This window comes from Laccaria bicolor, genomic scaffold (assembly GCF_000143565.1).
Source record: "Laccaria bicolor S238N-H82 LACBIscaffold_33 genomic scaffold, whole genome shotgun sequence".
NCBI lineage: Eukaryota > Fungi > Basidiomycota > Agaricomycetes > Agaricales > Hydnangiaceae > Laccaria > Laccaria bicolor.
In genome coordinates this window covers 37,601-52,625 of record NW_001889904.1, presented here as the reverse complement: position 1 = coordinate 52,625, position 15,025 = coordinate 37,601, and the positions used below count along the sequence as shown (strand labels likewise).

General features: G+C 46.5%; 4 protein-coding genes across 4 annotated transcripts in view; 1 reads left to right on the top strand and 3 right to left on the bottom strand.

Moving 5' to 3' along the window:
• Positions 1 to 202, bottom strand: part of LACBIDRAFT_331300 (uncharacterized protein) — a gene marked incomplete at both ends in the record, with an annotated part of 1,185 nt that extends 983 nt beyond the window's left edge. The window contains one exon of the mRNA XM_001885650.1: positions 36 to 202. Within this exon, the coding sequence (XP_001885685.1) occupies positions 36 to 202 (167 nt within the window). The remainder of the gene's footprint in view (positions 1 to 35) is intronic.
• A 643-nt stretch (positions 203 to 845) lies between these two features.
• Positions 846 to 2,831, bottom strand: LACBIDRAFT_331299 (uncharacterized protein; the record flags this gene model as incomplete). Its single annotated transcript, XM_001885649.1, has 1 exon — positions 846 to 2,831. The coding sequence occupies one exon, from the start codon at positions 2,829 to 2,831 to the stop codon at positions 846 to 848; it is 1,986 nt and encodes a 661-aa protein (XP_001885684.1).
• Positions 2,832 to 3,948: 1,117 nt separating this feature from the next.
• On the bottom strand, positions 3,949 to 5,981 carry LACBIDRAFT_331298 (uncharacterized protein; the record flags this gene model as incomplete). Its single annotated transcript, XM_001885648.1, has 7 exons — positions 3,949 to 3,972; positions 4,155 to 4,159; positions 4,340 to 4,384; positions 4,694 to 4,831; positions 5,218 to 5,401; positions 5,689 to 5,754; positions 5,850 to 5,981. The coding sequence occupies 7 exons, from the start codon at positions 5,979 to 5,981 to the stop codon at positions 3,949 to 3,951; spliced, it is 594 nt and encodes a 197-aa protein (XP_001885683.1).
• A 6,359-nt stretch (positions 5,982 to 12,340) lies between these two features.
• Positions 12,341 to 14,726, top strand: LACBIDRAFT_253135 (uncharacterized protein; the record flags this gene model as incomplete). Its single annotated transcript, XM_001885726.1, has 19 exons — positions 12,341 to 12,436; positions 12,487 to 12,503; positions 12,555 to 12,661; positions 12,712 to 12,880; positions 12,927 to 12,972; positions 13,018 to 13,077; positions 13,127 to 13,248; positions 13,308 to 13,431; positions 13,484 to 13,579; positions 13,632 to 13,644; positions 13,695 to 13,712; positions 13,768 to 13,787; positions 13,836 to 13,912; positions 13,961 to 14,018; positions 14,070 to 14,179; positions 14,235 to 14,268; positions 14,313 to 14,475; positions 14,538 to 14,546; positions 14,596 to 14,726. The coding sequence occupies 19 exons, from the start codon at positions 12,341 to 12,343 to the stop codon at positions 14,724 to 14,726; spliced, it is 1,470 nt and encodes a 489-aa protein (XP_001885761.1).
• Positions 14,727 to 15,025: the final 299 nt, after the last annotated feature.

Genomic DNA, 15,025 nt, shown 5'->3' with positions numbered 1-15,025 from the left:
ATCAGCAGAATTATGAGTTATAGAGAATTGCGCACTCGAAATCTCCTTCAATCTCCTTCTCGGCGTACGTTTCTTCGGGGTTCGGTGCATCGTCCTCGTTCTCTTCGTCATCCTCGCCTTCGGCGTCTTCTTCTGAATTTGATGCCGAGCCGTCGTTGTCTTCGTCGGTTACGCCCTCAACGAAGTCCTCATCGACGTCCATTTCGTCGTCTGTTCTCGACAACATCTGTTGTGCGTTGGTTGCGAGTTGATCTGACAATGATCAGAAGAACACCAGAAAGTGTGTCACGTGACCATCGTGGCTTGAACCCAAAATGCCCTTCATCGAGCGTCACCTCAAACTGGCATTTGGACTTGGGATGCCTGTAAGCTCCTCACACACCCCCTCACAGTAATCATCTGAATCAGAATTTCGCCAGAATCTAAATTTCTTCCGGGGTATTCTATGGCGTACAAACACGGGTAACAAAGAGTCCAGGGAGTAGTATTTGACGATATGAATATGAGAAGGGAAAGGGCTCTGGCCGTCGAAGATGAATAACAGAAGGTCATGTTATGAAGTCCACGGAAAGGCAAAAAGAATGGACCGTCAACGAAAGCCGTCTCGAAAAGAAGAAAAAATGGGAGAATGGCAATAAAATCGGACAGTAACAGAAATGTACAGGAAGTAGGGAAATAAAGGAATAGATAAGGGTATTATGATGTGGTTGGAAAAATTTACAAGAGTGATGGGAAGCAGGAATGAAGAGAGCGTCGAGTAGCTGAGCACCGAATTATGGATAGCATTCCAACAGCTGTGAGGGTTGATTAGCACCCGTAGTGACAGTAGAGAAAGAAAAAAAACCTTAGAACCCAAAGGTGCTCTGGGTAGGCGAGGTATAACCACTGATTTGTTTCTTGACGAAAAAAGTGGGCAAATCAACGCCGGGCTCTCTCAAGCAATCTATTGGAATCAAGCCCGTCTCAACCTCGGTCCCCTCAACTTCTTTGCCTTTCGACGCCTCGAAGCTTTTCACTTTCTCAACTTTTGCCCAACCGTCGTCGAACAATTGCAGAATACGAACTTGTTCGTTTGGCTCCACACCAACCTCGTCCTCCCGTGTCGGGACAAATGGGCGACGAATCATCTCTATCTCGGAGAATTCGCCTGAGGCCGAGTGATTTGGGCGAACAAGAGGGGGGTGTTGGTCTGCAAAAGGATCACTGCTGATGAGGCCATGTTTGTCAGAAAATGGGTCGAAGACTCCGGAAGCAGGTGAGGGGGGAGTCAATAGTGGGATAACCGGTGATGCAGGAGGGGAGGTTGGGTAATGGGAACCAGTCGAAGGACGCGGTGAAGAGGGAAAGAAGGCACTGCTCTGCGTGGGGCTTCTCATTGCCAACGAAGCACTACTCGACGGTCTTGACCCCGTGGCGGCTTCCGAAGGTGGCTTGGGAAATGCAAAGGATTCCGAATTTAAAAAGGGACGAGAGCTTGACAGGGGCGTCTCGATATTCAAGCTATCCCGGTGATGCACGACGAGAAATTGCGTATCGGTTGAGACATGCGATTCGGCGCTCCCAATCGAAAAGCGCCTCTGATCAAAGGGGAAATCGTTGAAGTGTGAGCTTTGGAGTACGAGAACGGGCGCGTTCGGATTGTGGCGGATCTGCGCCATCGGTGGAACAGGAGGCATGACGTCGGAGAGATTGAGGTGTGAGCTAGGAATGTTAGCGTGGTCAACCGTAGTTGCGAAACTGCTTCGGGCCGAGTTACCCCCAGCAAACTCGACACTACTATCATCGTCATAGTTTTGCGAGGTACGTCTCCTGGCGAACCACCACCGGTTTCTGCGCTCGTGACGACGCTCAGCCCATTTTTTCCTGAGAAGAATGACGGTAATGCCAAGGCCGAACAAGAAGAGGATGACTGCAATGGCGGCGACACCGCCTGCAGATAAATGCCCTGATTTTGCAGCACCGTCTGTCGGGGAAACCGAGGAGGAACTGGGATTTTCGGATGCTGTTGGGGTAATTATGGTAGTGGCAATGGCGTGTCCGTGACTGTCAGTGATCGTGCTTGTTACGGCAGAAATACTCTTGCGTTCTGAGGCGCCGCCAGGAAGATTGGCCGCGTTGGCTGATCCACCAGCGGAGGATGACACAGATGGGGAAGACGGGGAAGTGCCATCACTGCTGCCCGTTCCAGATCCCGCAGTGCCTGGAGTACCGTCGGAAGTGCTCGCTGAACCAGTCGAAGTGGAACCTGCGCCCGAGCTCGGGGTCCCGCCGTTCGAAGTACCTGCCGGAGAAGAGCCTCCAGCAGGAGAAGAGGTGCCACCTGGAGTAGAGCCACCAGCAGAACCACCAGCAGGATCAGAACTGCCACCTGGCGTAGATACACCTACAGCAGGAGAACCATTAACTGGGGTTGAACCTCCGGTACTTCCGCCACTGGTTGTTCCTCCAGTGGTCGTTCCCCCACTACTTCCGCTACTGGTACCTCCGCCACTGGTCGTTCCCCCACTACTTCCACCGCTGGTCGATCCTCCAGTACTTCCGCCACTGGTCGCTCCGCCAGACGAGGTCGAACCACTAGAGGATGTGGAGCCACCGGTAGTGGTAGTCCCGCCGCTCGTAGGCGGGGTTTGTGCTGGGGTGGTCACAGGACTCGGAGCAGGGTGTGAACCACCATTCCCATTCCCATTCCCGTTGTTGCCGTTGCCGTTGCCAGTAATGCCAGCGAGGAGGGGAGATATGATAGGGATAGAAGGCAGAGGAATAGGTGGTATTCGTACTTCAAGAGTTCGGTCACTAAGGAGGCGTCGAGCGCGTGTGTGTCGGACGCGCATAGGGGTTTGATAGAACCGAAGAGGTAAAGAGCGTGGGGTGTCGTGTAACGACGTTGGAGAATCAAATCGGTTGAGCTAGAATGAGAAGCGGGATTTGGCCTCTGCTAATGCTGGCATTCGAAGAGGTGGAGGGGAAGAGAAAAAATCTTGTGAAGAAAGATTGCGCCCATAACGTTGGTCACAACCAGTCGAGAACCCAGATTCAGGGGTAATAGAGGGTCGTCGCCTTCTGAGAACAAATGCGCGATGAGATTTGGTTATGCCAAAAATGAAATCTCCGATGTGCCAGGTCGGGTCCCACTCCACAAATTCTGATGCTACTGTGCTGTGATATGTATTATTCCACCACACGAAAGAACAATTTCTGGCAAACCACCTGGAAAAAATACAGTGACAGTGAGTGCATGGTTGAACGTGATGGCGCGCCTCCAAGTATAAAATTGGGGCTACCGTCGACGTTTGATGAGTGAACAACCTCGGATTTTCAGGAGTCGATCAGAGCGCTAGCGCACGCCGCAAATCGTTATCAGCTCGGGGTAACATGTCTTCCTTGGAGTCTTGGAGGCTCCCTTGGTTTGTCCAGGATCTCGCTGACGTTGGAAAATTACAGTTAAGTGTAGGCAGTGATGGCGCAAGCAGCAGATGCCACAAATATAGAGTTCAGTAAAAACCAAGTTCAACTGACGCAGCAAGGTTGGTAGAAAGTAACCGAGTCTCGAAGAGGCCCAGAAAAGACTGGTAGAAACTGAGTTTGAACTTTTTGATAGCAATTGACGCGTGGCAGTGCCGCCGTTGGCATGCAACCGAACATCAACCGCCGATCAGAAAGAAATAATCATAAATTGAAAAATGGGGGAACTGATTTCCAGATCTGCTAACGATTGCTTTGCAGCTTTCAAACTCGCTTCAATATCTATTGGGCCTCGGGGGTCTTTTTGTGTTTCACTTTTGTCATTTAGGGCTAGTTTTGAGTCAGATTTTATTCTTCAAAATCCTCGGCGAACGAGACGATTTTTACCAAACTAGTGTATCTTACTCAAGGTCCTGAACTATGGCAACAGGGACCAGCCAGCTTCAATATCACGGCTAAGACCGATGTTTGTACACTTGCCGATCATTATGCCGAAATAAATTTACTATTCTATTATATAATATTGATATTGTCCATCAAATATTTCGCAATGTCAATTATCGCGCTCCAAAGCGCCTATCTCGTATCTTCGTTGAAATGAGCTTTTTGATCTACCAAGACCTCCTTCTCTCTGATCTCTCACTGCCCGTTCTGTCACCCCACAGTGAGAAGGTTCACATCACGTCACATACCTCCGCTAAACACTTGTCAGCTGTGTTCTAGCTCAATGCACCAACAAAGGTGTCCCAGAAGCTCTTCGTGAAAACTTACCGATGTTGAGCGATTGCCCGAGTCACCCAACACCATTCGTGATGGCGAGGACGCTCAACTACAACAATTCCTGGCTCCCTCGCGTTCGGGACGAAGCTGGACTTACCTTCTCGAACAAGCTTATCAGCCGTTACAAGGCTCTGCATACCGACTTCGCGCGCGAAGCATGATTAGGCCCAACGGCAGGAGGGATGAAAAGTAGAGCCGTACGCAAGACGTGCAGTATGTGGTTTCATTTTGTTCATCTTTTGTTGGCTGATAACTGAGGTGAACGATACTCTACTCTCTTACATGGACAGTGCCAGTCTTAGCACCCTCCTTATTCACCCTGTTTTAGGCTAACCATCAGCCGTAAGTCTGACACTCGTGACTCGATGTTATTATATTGTTTCTGATCTTTCTTTTTATCAAAGTTGGTCAACTGGCTGCTTTCAGCGCCTCCGTACTCATCCATACACACCGCCCTGGTCTGTGTCCGACAGTCTACCATTGCGCCGCCAACCCAAGTTCACCGTTCCACCACCACCCGAGTTCACCGCTCCACTGTCAACCCAAGTTTCGTCGATCCGAAGTGTTCCCATGTCGGCTCGCCCGCTGCCTGTATATCAACGGGCAACTGTGCGGGATAGAGAGGAGACACAGTGAACTATCCAGCCCAATGTATACAGCAACACTACCATAGCGGTACCCGGCTGTCAACCCGTCATGCATCCAAGGACGGCACGGTGTCCAGCTACTATCGTTTGTTTGCGCCGAAGGAACGTGAACTCAGCATTGAGTCTGCTCATTGCTTGATGAGACATTGGAACTTGAAAGAACGTGTACCGAGAGAGGGGTTCAATCCTTTTGTTTGTGGTGCTAGGAAGATGTGCGCTGGTTGACGTTCAGTTTATGCTGAGAGGCGCGACACGACCGTTTGCCTCGTGACTTCGTTGATCTCAAATCAACCCAACTCTAAGTCTTCTACTCTACAGGCTAGCTCACCGTCTGGACCTGCGTTTGACTCCTCTAATGCGATGACCCACCGCCGATTTTCCTTGGGTTGCCACTGTCCTTTTGCATACTGCATGTCTCCCAACACCCTTCCTTTTGTGCATCCTAATCCTTGTGCTGGACAGGCGTGACCACTGGCCAACGAGATCTCATTGTCACCTTTCTGCTCGACGTTCTACAGGCCAGAATCAAGCCAGAATTGTATGTTTTGTATGTAGTGCGGAAGTTATACACAATACAACATGCTATACATAAGTAGATAGGTCCGTACTACTGCATATGTTTTGCGTAGTAAGCTGTCAGAATGAGGCATCTGGTGGACCGGTAACGAAGATACAAGATGGACATCGTATGGCAATTCGGCGCGTTGGAAATATATACGCAATATGTGATGGACAATATCAATATTATATAATAAAATAGTAAATTTATTTCAGCATATTGATCGGCAAGTGTACAAACATCGGTCTTAGCCGTGATATTGAAGCTGGCTGGTCCCTGTTGCCATACTGAATGCAGGGAGACAATCTGACAGTACAATTCATTGCTCGTGACGAGTACACACCTTAAGTATAATTTATCTACATCAGGTTGATGTACGTCGCCAACACAAGCGAACGTACAGGTTGATGTACGTCGCCAAGACAAACAAACGTGCGGGCTGTAGCTGTAAACGATGGCAACAGGGAGTGGTCAGCTTCGTTTTCGCGGCAAACACCGTTGTTTGTCCACCTGCCGAGTTGCGTGCCAGACATAACTATTACAAAATACCATTTTCCCACAATAATTACCTTACTTGAGCTCGTAAAATGTTGAGCACTAACAGTTCTGAGAGTGCGTCGGAGATGGTAAGTACACAATCTCCTGTCTATTTGCTTTTTAAATTTGTTTGTTATCTTTATGTTATGATACTTCTGCTATGTAAATTGTTCTACCAACACTGTCCAGCTTTCAGCCAGTCACATTATGCTGTTCAAAAAATTAGTCAAAATTCGAAGTTCTTTTTCAGCCACTGTGCAAAGTTGAAGAATGGTGAAACAAACTTCAGCAGTTAAGATTGAAGAAAGTAATTTGATTCTCTTCACCACAAATCTGCAGCACTCCTCATGCTGAAGAAAACAATAAAAAAAGCTAACTTTCAACTAAAATGCCTTTAGTATCATTGAAATTCTGTGGGGTAAGTTATTGTAAGTCCTGTGATAATTACAAGTACTCAGAAGGGAATAAATCTTCTAGTACATTTTCAAATCACTGCTTTTCCCAGGTGTTATACTTTGAATGAGGTATTTTTTATTTACTCTGTGAATATGGAGGGTAAAGACATGACTGTAATGGAGAAGTAGCATTAGCAAGAAAGGACAGTAGCTCATCAATTAATTCCTGGAATACAAGAAAATATGTAGAGTGAATCCTAGTCAGAGATTGAAATATACATACCCATAGTCCTTAAATTTGAGTTGCAGTAAGGATATTCAAAAGATTTTCTCAGCTACCTTGCCACCAGTTTGAAAATTTTCAAAGTCTGCAGATGGAACCATGAGATGAAAAAAATTCCAATGCATTTTTTACTAATCCTTTGACCTGGATTGAACCTCATAGATTGCAACAGGCTGAGAGCTGGGTAACATCAGTAAAACAATTCAGAAGGTTAAGTACCATGATACAGAGCTGACAAACAAATTTCCAAACTAAATAGGCAGGAAATGGTGTACCCATCATCACTGATGCACTCTCAGAACTGTTGTTTTCAGTGGATGCTTCACATTTACAAGCCACAAGTAGGGTAATTATCATGGGAAAACAGTATTTTGTAATAATTATGTGCGGCAGCAACTCGGCAAGTGGACAAATAACGGCGTTTGCTGAGAAAACGAAGCTGACCACTCCCTGTTGCCATAGTAAACTAATGCACTGCCAGTGTGTAGAGTTGCCATGAAGTGAACCGAAGTGAATCTATGGCAACAGGGATCAGCCAGCTTCAAAATCACGGCTAAGACCGATATTTGTACACTGCCGATCATCAATGCCAAAGTTAATTATAATTAACTACTGGATAACTTCCCATAAGGTCTAGAAACCCAGATTATTCTCTAAATGTTTGATGGGCAGAGCTCAAAAATATATTCAGTCATTTTTCTAAACCATAAGCCAAGCAACACAAATCTGTACAATTCTTCTTTGGTGACGCAGATCTCATTTAAGATCTCTCTACTCAACCTCATTCCATGCCCACTGCACCTCCAGCCTCAATTGATACAGAATTCAGTGAGGAGAACTGACCAATAACATGAAGACAAGCTGTACTTACGTGCAATCGGATGCCTGGGTGTGTGGTTTGAAGGAGAGCTGCATACATTGTTAACATGATGAAAAAAACTGTCCTACAAAGCCCGGTTCAAATGAAAAATGACTTGTCTGTCTTCCACTGTTGAATCCCTATTGTTTCTCGAGAAATACAAGAAAGATGTAGTGAATAGTTCTTCAGGAGACCAGCTACATAGGTTGGTGCATCTTGATAGATCTTGATGCCTTGCTTGATTTGGATGGGATGCTCAGGGATTGATTGTCGGACAATGAAAAAAGGGTTTATGCAAGTGATTTAGAACTAGAAGGGGGGGGGGGAGGCCTCGTCTAGATTAAAATCTAGAAGAGGGTGTTCGATGACAAGCGGAGTTCAACTTTGACAGATTGTGACCCATTTGGCAAACGGCATGGCGGCACGTCAGTTTAGAAAAATAATCTAGGTTTCTAAACCTTATGGGAAGTTATCCACTAATGGGTGACTTTCCGTAACACAAATTCTCTAGATTTGAATAAATCGATGAAATCTAGGGTCCTTTGCCAGGATGCCGAGTCTTGTAAGGGTTTGACTTTGATGGAGTCCCTGGTTGGAACCCAGTTACAAACCTTAATCTATTCAGAGGGTACAGACCCCTCAAACAGATTTCAAACGCTGGAATCAACCCTGCCAAGGGGACACCTTTCCTTCCTGGGTACGATTCCTTCCCACATGGCTTAGTCAGCTCTACCTCATCCCCTACTACTCTCCTACGGCTGGGGCATTCTGCTCCCTCTCGTTGCAGTTCAAAGCCACTACAGAGTCTATTAGAAGTGTCAATGTCTTATGGCTACAAAATCCCCTCCTGGAAACTGTTGCTCCCTTTACAAACACCCTTCTTGACACCTAACTCACTGATCCACAGCCATGTTCAGCTCAACTTGGGATTTTTTGGGCTTCACCCAGAGTGTGGTCTAATTTTACAGCAGGGTGGATGAACAATCAGTATAATAAACCCATCCACAGGCCTACACAACCTCAGAGCAGCTCAGATGGGAGGGAAGTGAGTTTGTACAAGGCAAGCAAATACATCAAATAGAATCTAATCAGTTGGTGTTACAGTTTATTCACTCCAATAAACTCTCCTGTGAAGTTCTCTTTTCAAACTCCGATAAGGGTCAAATTTATTCATTTTTATAGATTTGAGTTACGGAAAGTCACCCAATATAATATTGTCCATCAAAATATTTCCTGCTGTCCTGCAACAGATGATTGAATTTTCGTAGGAATAAAACTTTCCTATGTACATAATTTTATGATAGAGCTAAAAACAACCACGTATTACAGGGGAGGGCTGTTGGAGAGCATGTCATATGGCGAGTACACTATAGGAGATAAGTTGGAGATAAGGCGTTGAGGCATTGAAAGCGGCAACTTCGGGAAAGCTGGTGGAGGAACCGACAAAAAGAGAGCTCAGAAACAATGCATAATGTGAGGTGTGTGTCAGGCTTACGGCCAATGACCAAAACAGGGCAAATAGTCGAGACCACTGTCCATGTAAGAGAATGGAGCATCATTCATATTAGCAGCCAACAAAAGACGAACAAGACAAAACCACATACCCGTAATTTTCACCCCTCCTGCTGTTGGGCCTAATTGTGCATCTCAAAACAATAGAGCAAACAAATTCACAACAAAAATCCGATGTAGGTGGGCTTATGCACCAAAACCATATTGCGTGCACTTTGAATGTTTCAGTGTGCATACGACATCGAGTCCTGTCATTGTCGTTCGCTTAGCATGTTCTGTGTACATAAGTGAGTCAAAGAGGGCCAGAAACGCTGGAGTGGTAACAAACAAAGTAACAGCACATCAGGACACCACAAGTCTCCTCTTGATAAGACCTGCAATATGTCCACAACGAGCAAGACAACGTATAGCGGGTTTCATGCCAGTGGTACCTATGAAACCAGTGGGCGAATGAGTGGGGGAAATATAATCGCAAAGAAGCACTCGAGCTCCGCCTTTCCGAATCCCGGGAATATCTATCAGACTAAATCAGCAATTGCCACTGAAGCTCTCAGAAGCCTACCTATCCACCTTTTCCACAGCCAGACATGTGGAAATGCCTCAACAATGATGTGGTTAACAGCATTGGCATGGGGACGTCGGCTGCTTGAACTTCATTAAAAAGGTGCTGGGGCAGGTTTTTGTCAACAGTATTGTCAGATGCGGCGAAGAAAATGATGTTCAATGTCGTGCATGAGGTTATTCCAGTCGTTCGTGAGATCCTCCTCAGCCATTCAAAAAGATGCCTTGCGTTTCTTATACATCTGCCAAATCTAAGTAGGGACATGCCTCATCATCGACATACTAGTGAGTTTGACGAAGAGCTTTCTTTGATACTTTTGATGGTATGTAAGTCGAGCGCGCAGCTTGAAACCATGGGAGGAAGAGAAGTAATTAAGAAGGCGGTCTTGATTCAGACGCGACGCTAGAAATTAAAAGTTTCCAGTTTCAACGAAGACTAGAAGGTGAACATGGTCATTGTACAGTGACAAAACAAATAGGCACGTTGGATTGCACACTTTGGCGATAATTGTCGTATTAATCGATAACCAGAGGAAAATATTTGATGGGCGATATTATATTAGTAGTTACATAATTTAATAATTATAGTTAACTTCGGCATTGATGATCGGCAGTGTACAAATATCGGTCTTAGCCATGATTTTGAAGCTGGCTGATCCCTGTTGCCATATGACAGCTGAATGCAGAACAATAGGCCATGCCAAATCGACACATACATAGGGCAGACTCTCAAATTTTATGGTGGTATAGGGTGTCATCAATCCAGAGGTTGAAATTTCACACCTTGTGAGAACTCAGCGGCCTCAGCCATCACGTCGCTTTGAAAATTTAAGGGTCCACCCTGTGCATGTGTCGATCTGGCTTGGCCTATCGTTCTGCCTTCAGCTGGAATCGAAGTGGTGACATGTACTGACTTCGTTACACTTCGACCTTTCGAAGTGAATCGAAGTGAACTCGGCGATCCCCGGCTCCGCGTCAACCAATCACATCGTTCGCTCAATTGAGGCATGCAAAACAACTTTGTGTGCGTAAGTAGACATATTGATAGCATTCCAGCTACAGAAAAAAGTAACTACTACCAGATTCGGAATGGGTTGCGCAGGTGGATCCTTCTTACGTCGCTTGTGTGTACCTGCACCATCACCACTCACCGCAATCAGCTTATCTTAGCCTCGCGTGGTGGACGAAGTGGACGCGGGACATTAAGAACAGCAGAGTGAACATTCTGAAGTGGAGAGGGTGATGGTGGTGGGTAGTACCTATACTGGAAGTAGCTTGGGTACATGGGTAATGACCGGCTGAAGGAAGAGGAGTTGAAACACAGCTGGGTGTGTTGTCCCAGCCTGGTGAATGTGATGTCAAGACCTCCATGGTAAAAAATTTAGATCGGTTTCATTCCTCAAAAAACGGCCAGGCTTGATACTTGCGAGGGTGACATCTGATTTTTGTCCCAAGACTACCATATAAAATAAAATAAAATATATGATATAGAAAATAGTACTTCAGGAACATCTTAATAATATGACAGCTAACTTGTATTGGTAGAGATGTAGGAAGAGAGGGAGGAGGGGATGAGGAACGGCAAAGACGCGTTTGAGGAAACACGTCTTTGATATTACATGCACGGCACCACGTGTGTCGAACCTTCCGTTTTTGGCTGTTTTTGATGGCCATCACAAACTGACTTCGACTCACTTCGAAGTGTCGAAGTGGTGTGATTTCCGAATCGAATCGAAGTCACCTCGAAGTCAATTCGATTCGACGGCAACACTACCAGTGTGAACGCCAAAATCGCGTGGAGTAAATTTTCGCAAGATTCTCCATCCATGAGTCTTATAATTTATGTATCTTTGCAAAATAAAAAATCTCCTTCAATACGTATGTCCAAATCAATGAACAAGAACCGGTTTAATCTCACAAATCCCACCTATAACCTGCTGTCCATCCCTGCTTACAACAACTTGGCCATTTAGATTTTCTGGCTGAGCGGAATGGTTTAGTAAATATATTCCGAAAGGCGAATGATGGGGAGTGGTCTTTGAGGCGGAGACGCTACACTTTCGACGTGAACGAGTATCTCCCCACCTGATGAAGATGTGAGTCAAAGTCAAGGCAATTATTCAACACATGCACGCTAACCAGGTCAACGGAAATTTCAGCTATGACCATGGCTTTTAGCCAGCTTTGTGAGGTTAAGGGCAATGTCTCGAACGAGTTGCCTGTAAGTGGTAAATCAAAAAGAGCGGATTCTTCATCAAGAATCGCATCAAGGTCAAAGAAAAATTTCTGCAAAAAGCAACTCCATGCATCTAGACATCGTCTGAATCAAATTATGTTTGGTCACCGCCAGATGCTAGTTTACGCGGATGGAGAGTGTGAGGTTGGTATTTAGGTTAATACATGTTATATTTACCTAATTGAAGTCTTGCAATTCTCCTCCGACACATTAAGCTGGGTGAATATCTGTACTTACTTTTCGTGAATTTCATCGGACCGGGCGCTGGGCCAGTGAGTCGTCAGATTACTGACCAGTCTGAGGCGGCGAAGAGGCGGCCGTGACGCGTTGACGCTCGACAGGCTTAAAAAGATCGTGGGAATAAATCACTGTCGTCATCACCGTTGCCCACGAAGGCGCGTTCTTCGACCATCACGACATCTTCGAATATTCGACGCCTACTTTCATAGTTTATTTCTCTTATTCCCGAGCGGAGGAGTCCACTGCTAGTGCTGCCAGCACAAGTTAAGATGTTCTCGCCAACGTATCCCAGGTCGCGGCGGCGACTCGTTGGACAGAGGCTGCTCTATGGGGTATCGATATTTGCCAGTCTGGGCGTGTTTCTGGTGAGTTGTTTCGATTATGTCCTTGTGACTCTACTCAGATTGAATTGAAGTTCGGATATGACCAAGGGTTAGTCCTGGTTCTTGCTTCGAGCCCCTTCCGTCGCTTATTGGCTGCCAGAGTCATGTCCGGCATTATTACTGGGCCCCATTTCATCAATTTTTTTGACCGGCCAAGTGCACTCCAAGTTGGGACGATCGTTGCAGTGCTTGAGATAGGAGCGTTTGGTGTGTCAAAGCACACGACCTATATTTCTCAAAACTTATCGTTGCTCCAGTGACGTCCTTAGCGGCAGGTAGGGTGGGGGATATTATTGGCCGAAGAGGAACTCTTTTTATGGGGGCCGTCATCTTCACGGTGGGCGGTGCTATCCAGACGTTCACGGTTGGATTTTGGACGATGGTGGCTGGCCGAGTAGTGAGCGGTTTCGGAGTGGGTTTACTTTCGTGAGTTTGTACCCTTTTCAGACAAGGTATCTGCTAAACCACGTAGAACTATCGTTCCTATATACCAAAGCGAGATATCACCGCCCGATCACGTAAGTCGTCACTGAGCTCCACATATCCTCTCTAACGAGTTCTAGAGAGGAGCCCTCGCGTGCGCCGAATTTACATGCAACATTGTTGGTTACGCCTTTTCTGTGGTTCGTACGTCCACTCACTCTTTGGACTCTTGCTCAAGTTTTTTTTTAGTGGACAGACTACTTTTGTTCGTTTATCGGTTCCAACCTAGCCTGGCGAATCCCCCTATCCCTCCAATCCGTTATCGGTGCGATTCTTGCTGCAGGGTCGTTACTACTCCCGGAAAGTCCAAGGTGCTGTATCGATTCTGGAGCCACATTTCGTATATCTCACACTTATCTGCTACGTCCAGGTGGCTTCTCGATAACGACAGAGACGAGGAAGGTATGCAGGTCCTTTCAGATTTGCAGGGAGATTCGAGAAACTCGAACGCTTTGGAGGAATTTCAAGAGATCAAGGGCAAGGTCGTCGCCGAGGTAACATCAGGCATTCGAGTCCCATGGTTGACCCGCTGATTTCTATACTCAGCGGGAATCTGGTGAAGGCCGGTCATACACTGTGATGTGGAGAAAGTACAAGCGACGCGTATTGTTGGCCATGTCTTCGCAGGCCTTTGCCCAACTTGTACGTGACTCCTATCAGTGTTTTTTCGGTTTACTGAAGCGCCCGCACACAGAATGGAATCAATGGTATGTTCTTCACTAGTCAACTCGAGGAGGAGCTCGATGTCCCCTCCTAGTGATCTCATATTATGCTCGTGAGTCAGCAGTGAAAGCGTACATCTTGGATACCCTTTAACACATCATTTATAGCTCGTGTATTTGAAGGCGCGGTTTTAAGCTTGATATGATAGATACCGTTTTTCTAACTATTTTCAGAGGCTGGCTGGCTAGGCCGCCAAGCGATCTTAATGACGGGGATCAATTCAATTTTATACATTTTAAGCACGCTTCCGCCGTTGGTATTATTTCCATCTCCATGGTCCATCCATAACCCGTATCCTAGGTGGTATCTAGTTGACCGATGGGGGCGTCGACCCATTCTCCTTTCAGGCGCTACTGTGGTATGGCCTCCGTAGTCATTCTGAACTCCCTCTAACCCGACTTTCTGCTAGATGGGCCTTGCGCTGTGCGCAACGGGTTACTGGATGTATCTGGATGCCTCATGGACACCGACAGCCGTCGTCTGCAGCGTTATTATCTTCAACGCAGCTTTCGGGTATAGGTACGACCCTGCCTCCCTGATTGTTCACCTGCTCTCTTACTTCAGAAATTTCTAGTTGGGGTCCGTTACCGTGGTTATATCCCCCTGAGGTTCGTCGTATTTCAACCTACTCACGTTAACTGAATGTTCCCAGATCATGCCCTTGACATTCCGAGCCAAGGGAGTGTCCTTGTCAACGGCTACGAACTGGGCATTCAATTGGATGGTCGGCCAGACGACTCCGTACCTCCAAGAGGTGATTCAATGGCGACTTTACGTTATGCATGGTTTCTTCTGCGCGTGCAGCTTTGTACTTGGTGGGTTACTTCGTTCTTGCCGCACCACAAGCTGATATTCAGATACGTTGGACTTACCGCAGTATATTTTCGTAAGTGCCTTGTTTTGATCCAATCGTCTGATACGCATATTGCCTTTAGTATACCCGGAGACGAAAGGGGTACCACTTGAAGAGATGGACGCTGTTTTTGGAGAAGGTCCGAAGTCTCGTTTTTCAACTTGTTCAGCGTATTCATTATCTATGCAGGTCTCAAAGATCATATCCCACTAAGCACATATGACGATCATGACTCCGCCTCTGGATCGATGCGCGACTTCTACCCACCGAAACCTCGAAATGGACGTGACACTCCGGAGGGTTGGCGATGGATCCGACAAATATTCGGAAGAAATAGAGCAGAGAGGGAGGCAGAGTTATACGAGCCTCTTGCGGCAGGGGGTGCTGAGCATCATGATGAAGCGGAGCTTCCTGGTGTGCTGGAGCACAATCGCAGGAGGGAGTTATAAACGCACGTATTCTATTTGTATGTACTCTTTTTTGGCTGTGACTGCAATATATCGCTTTTTTTC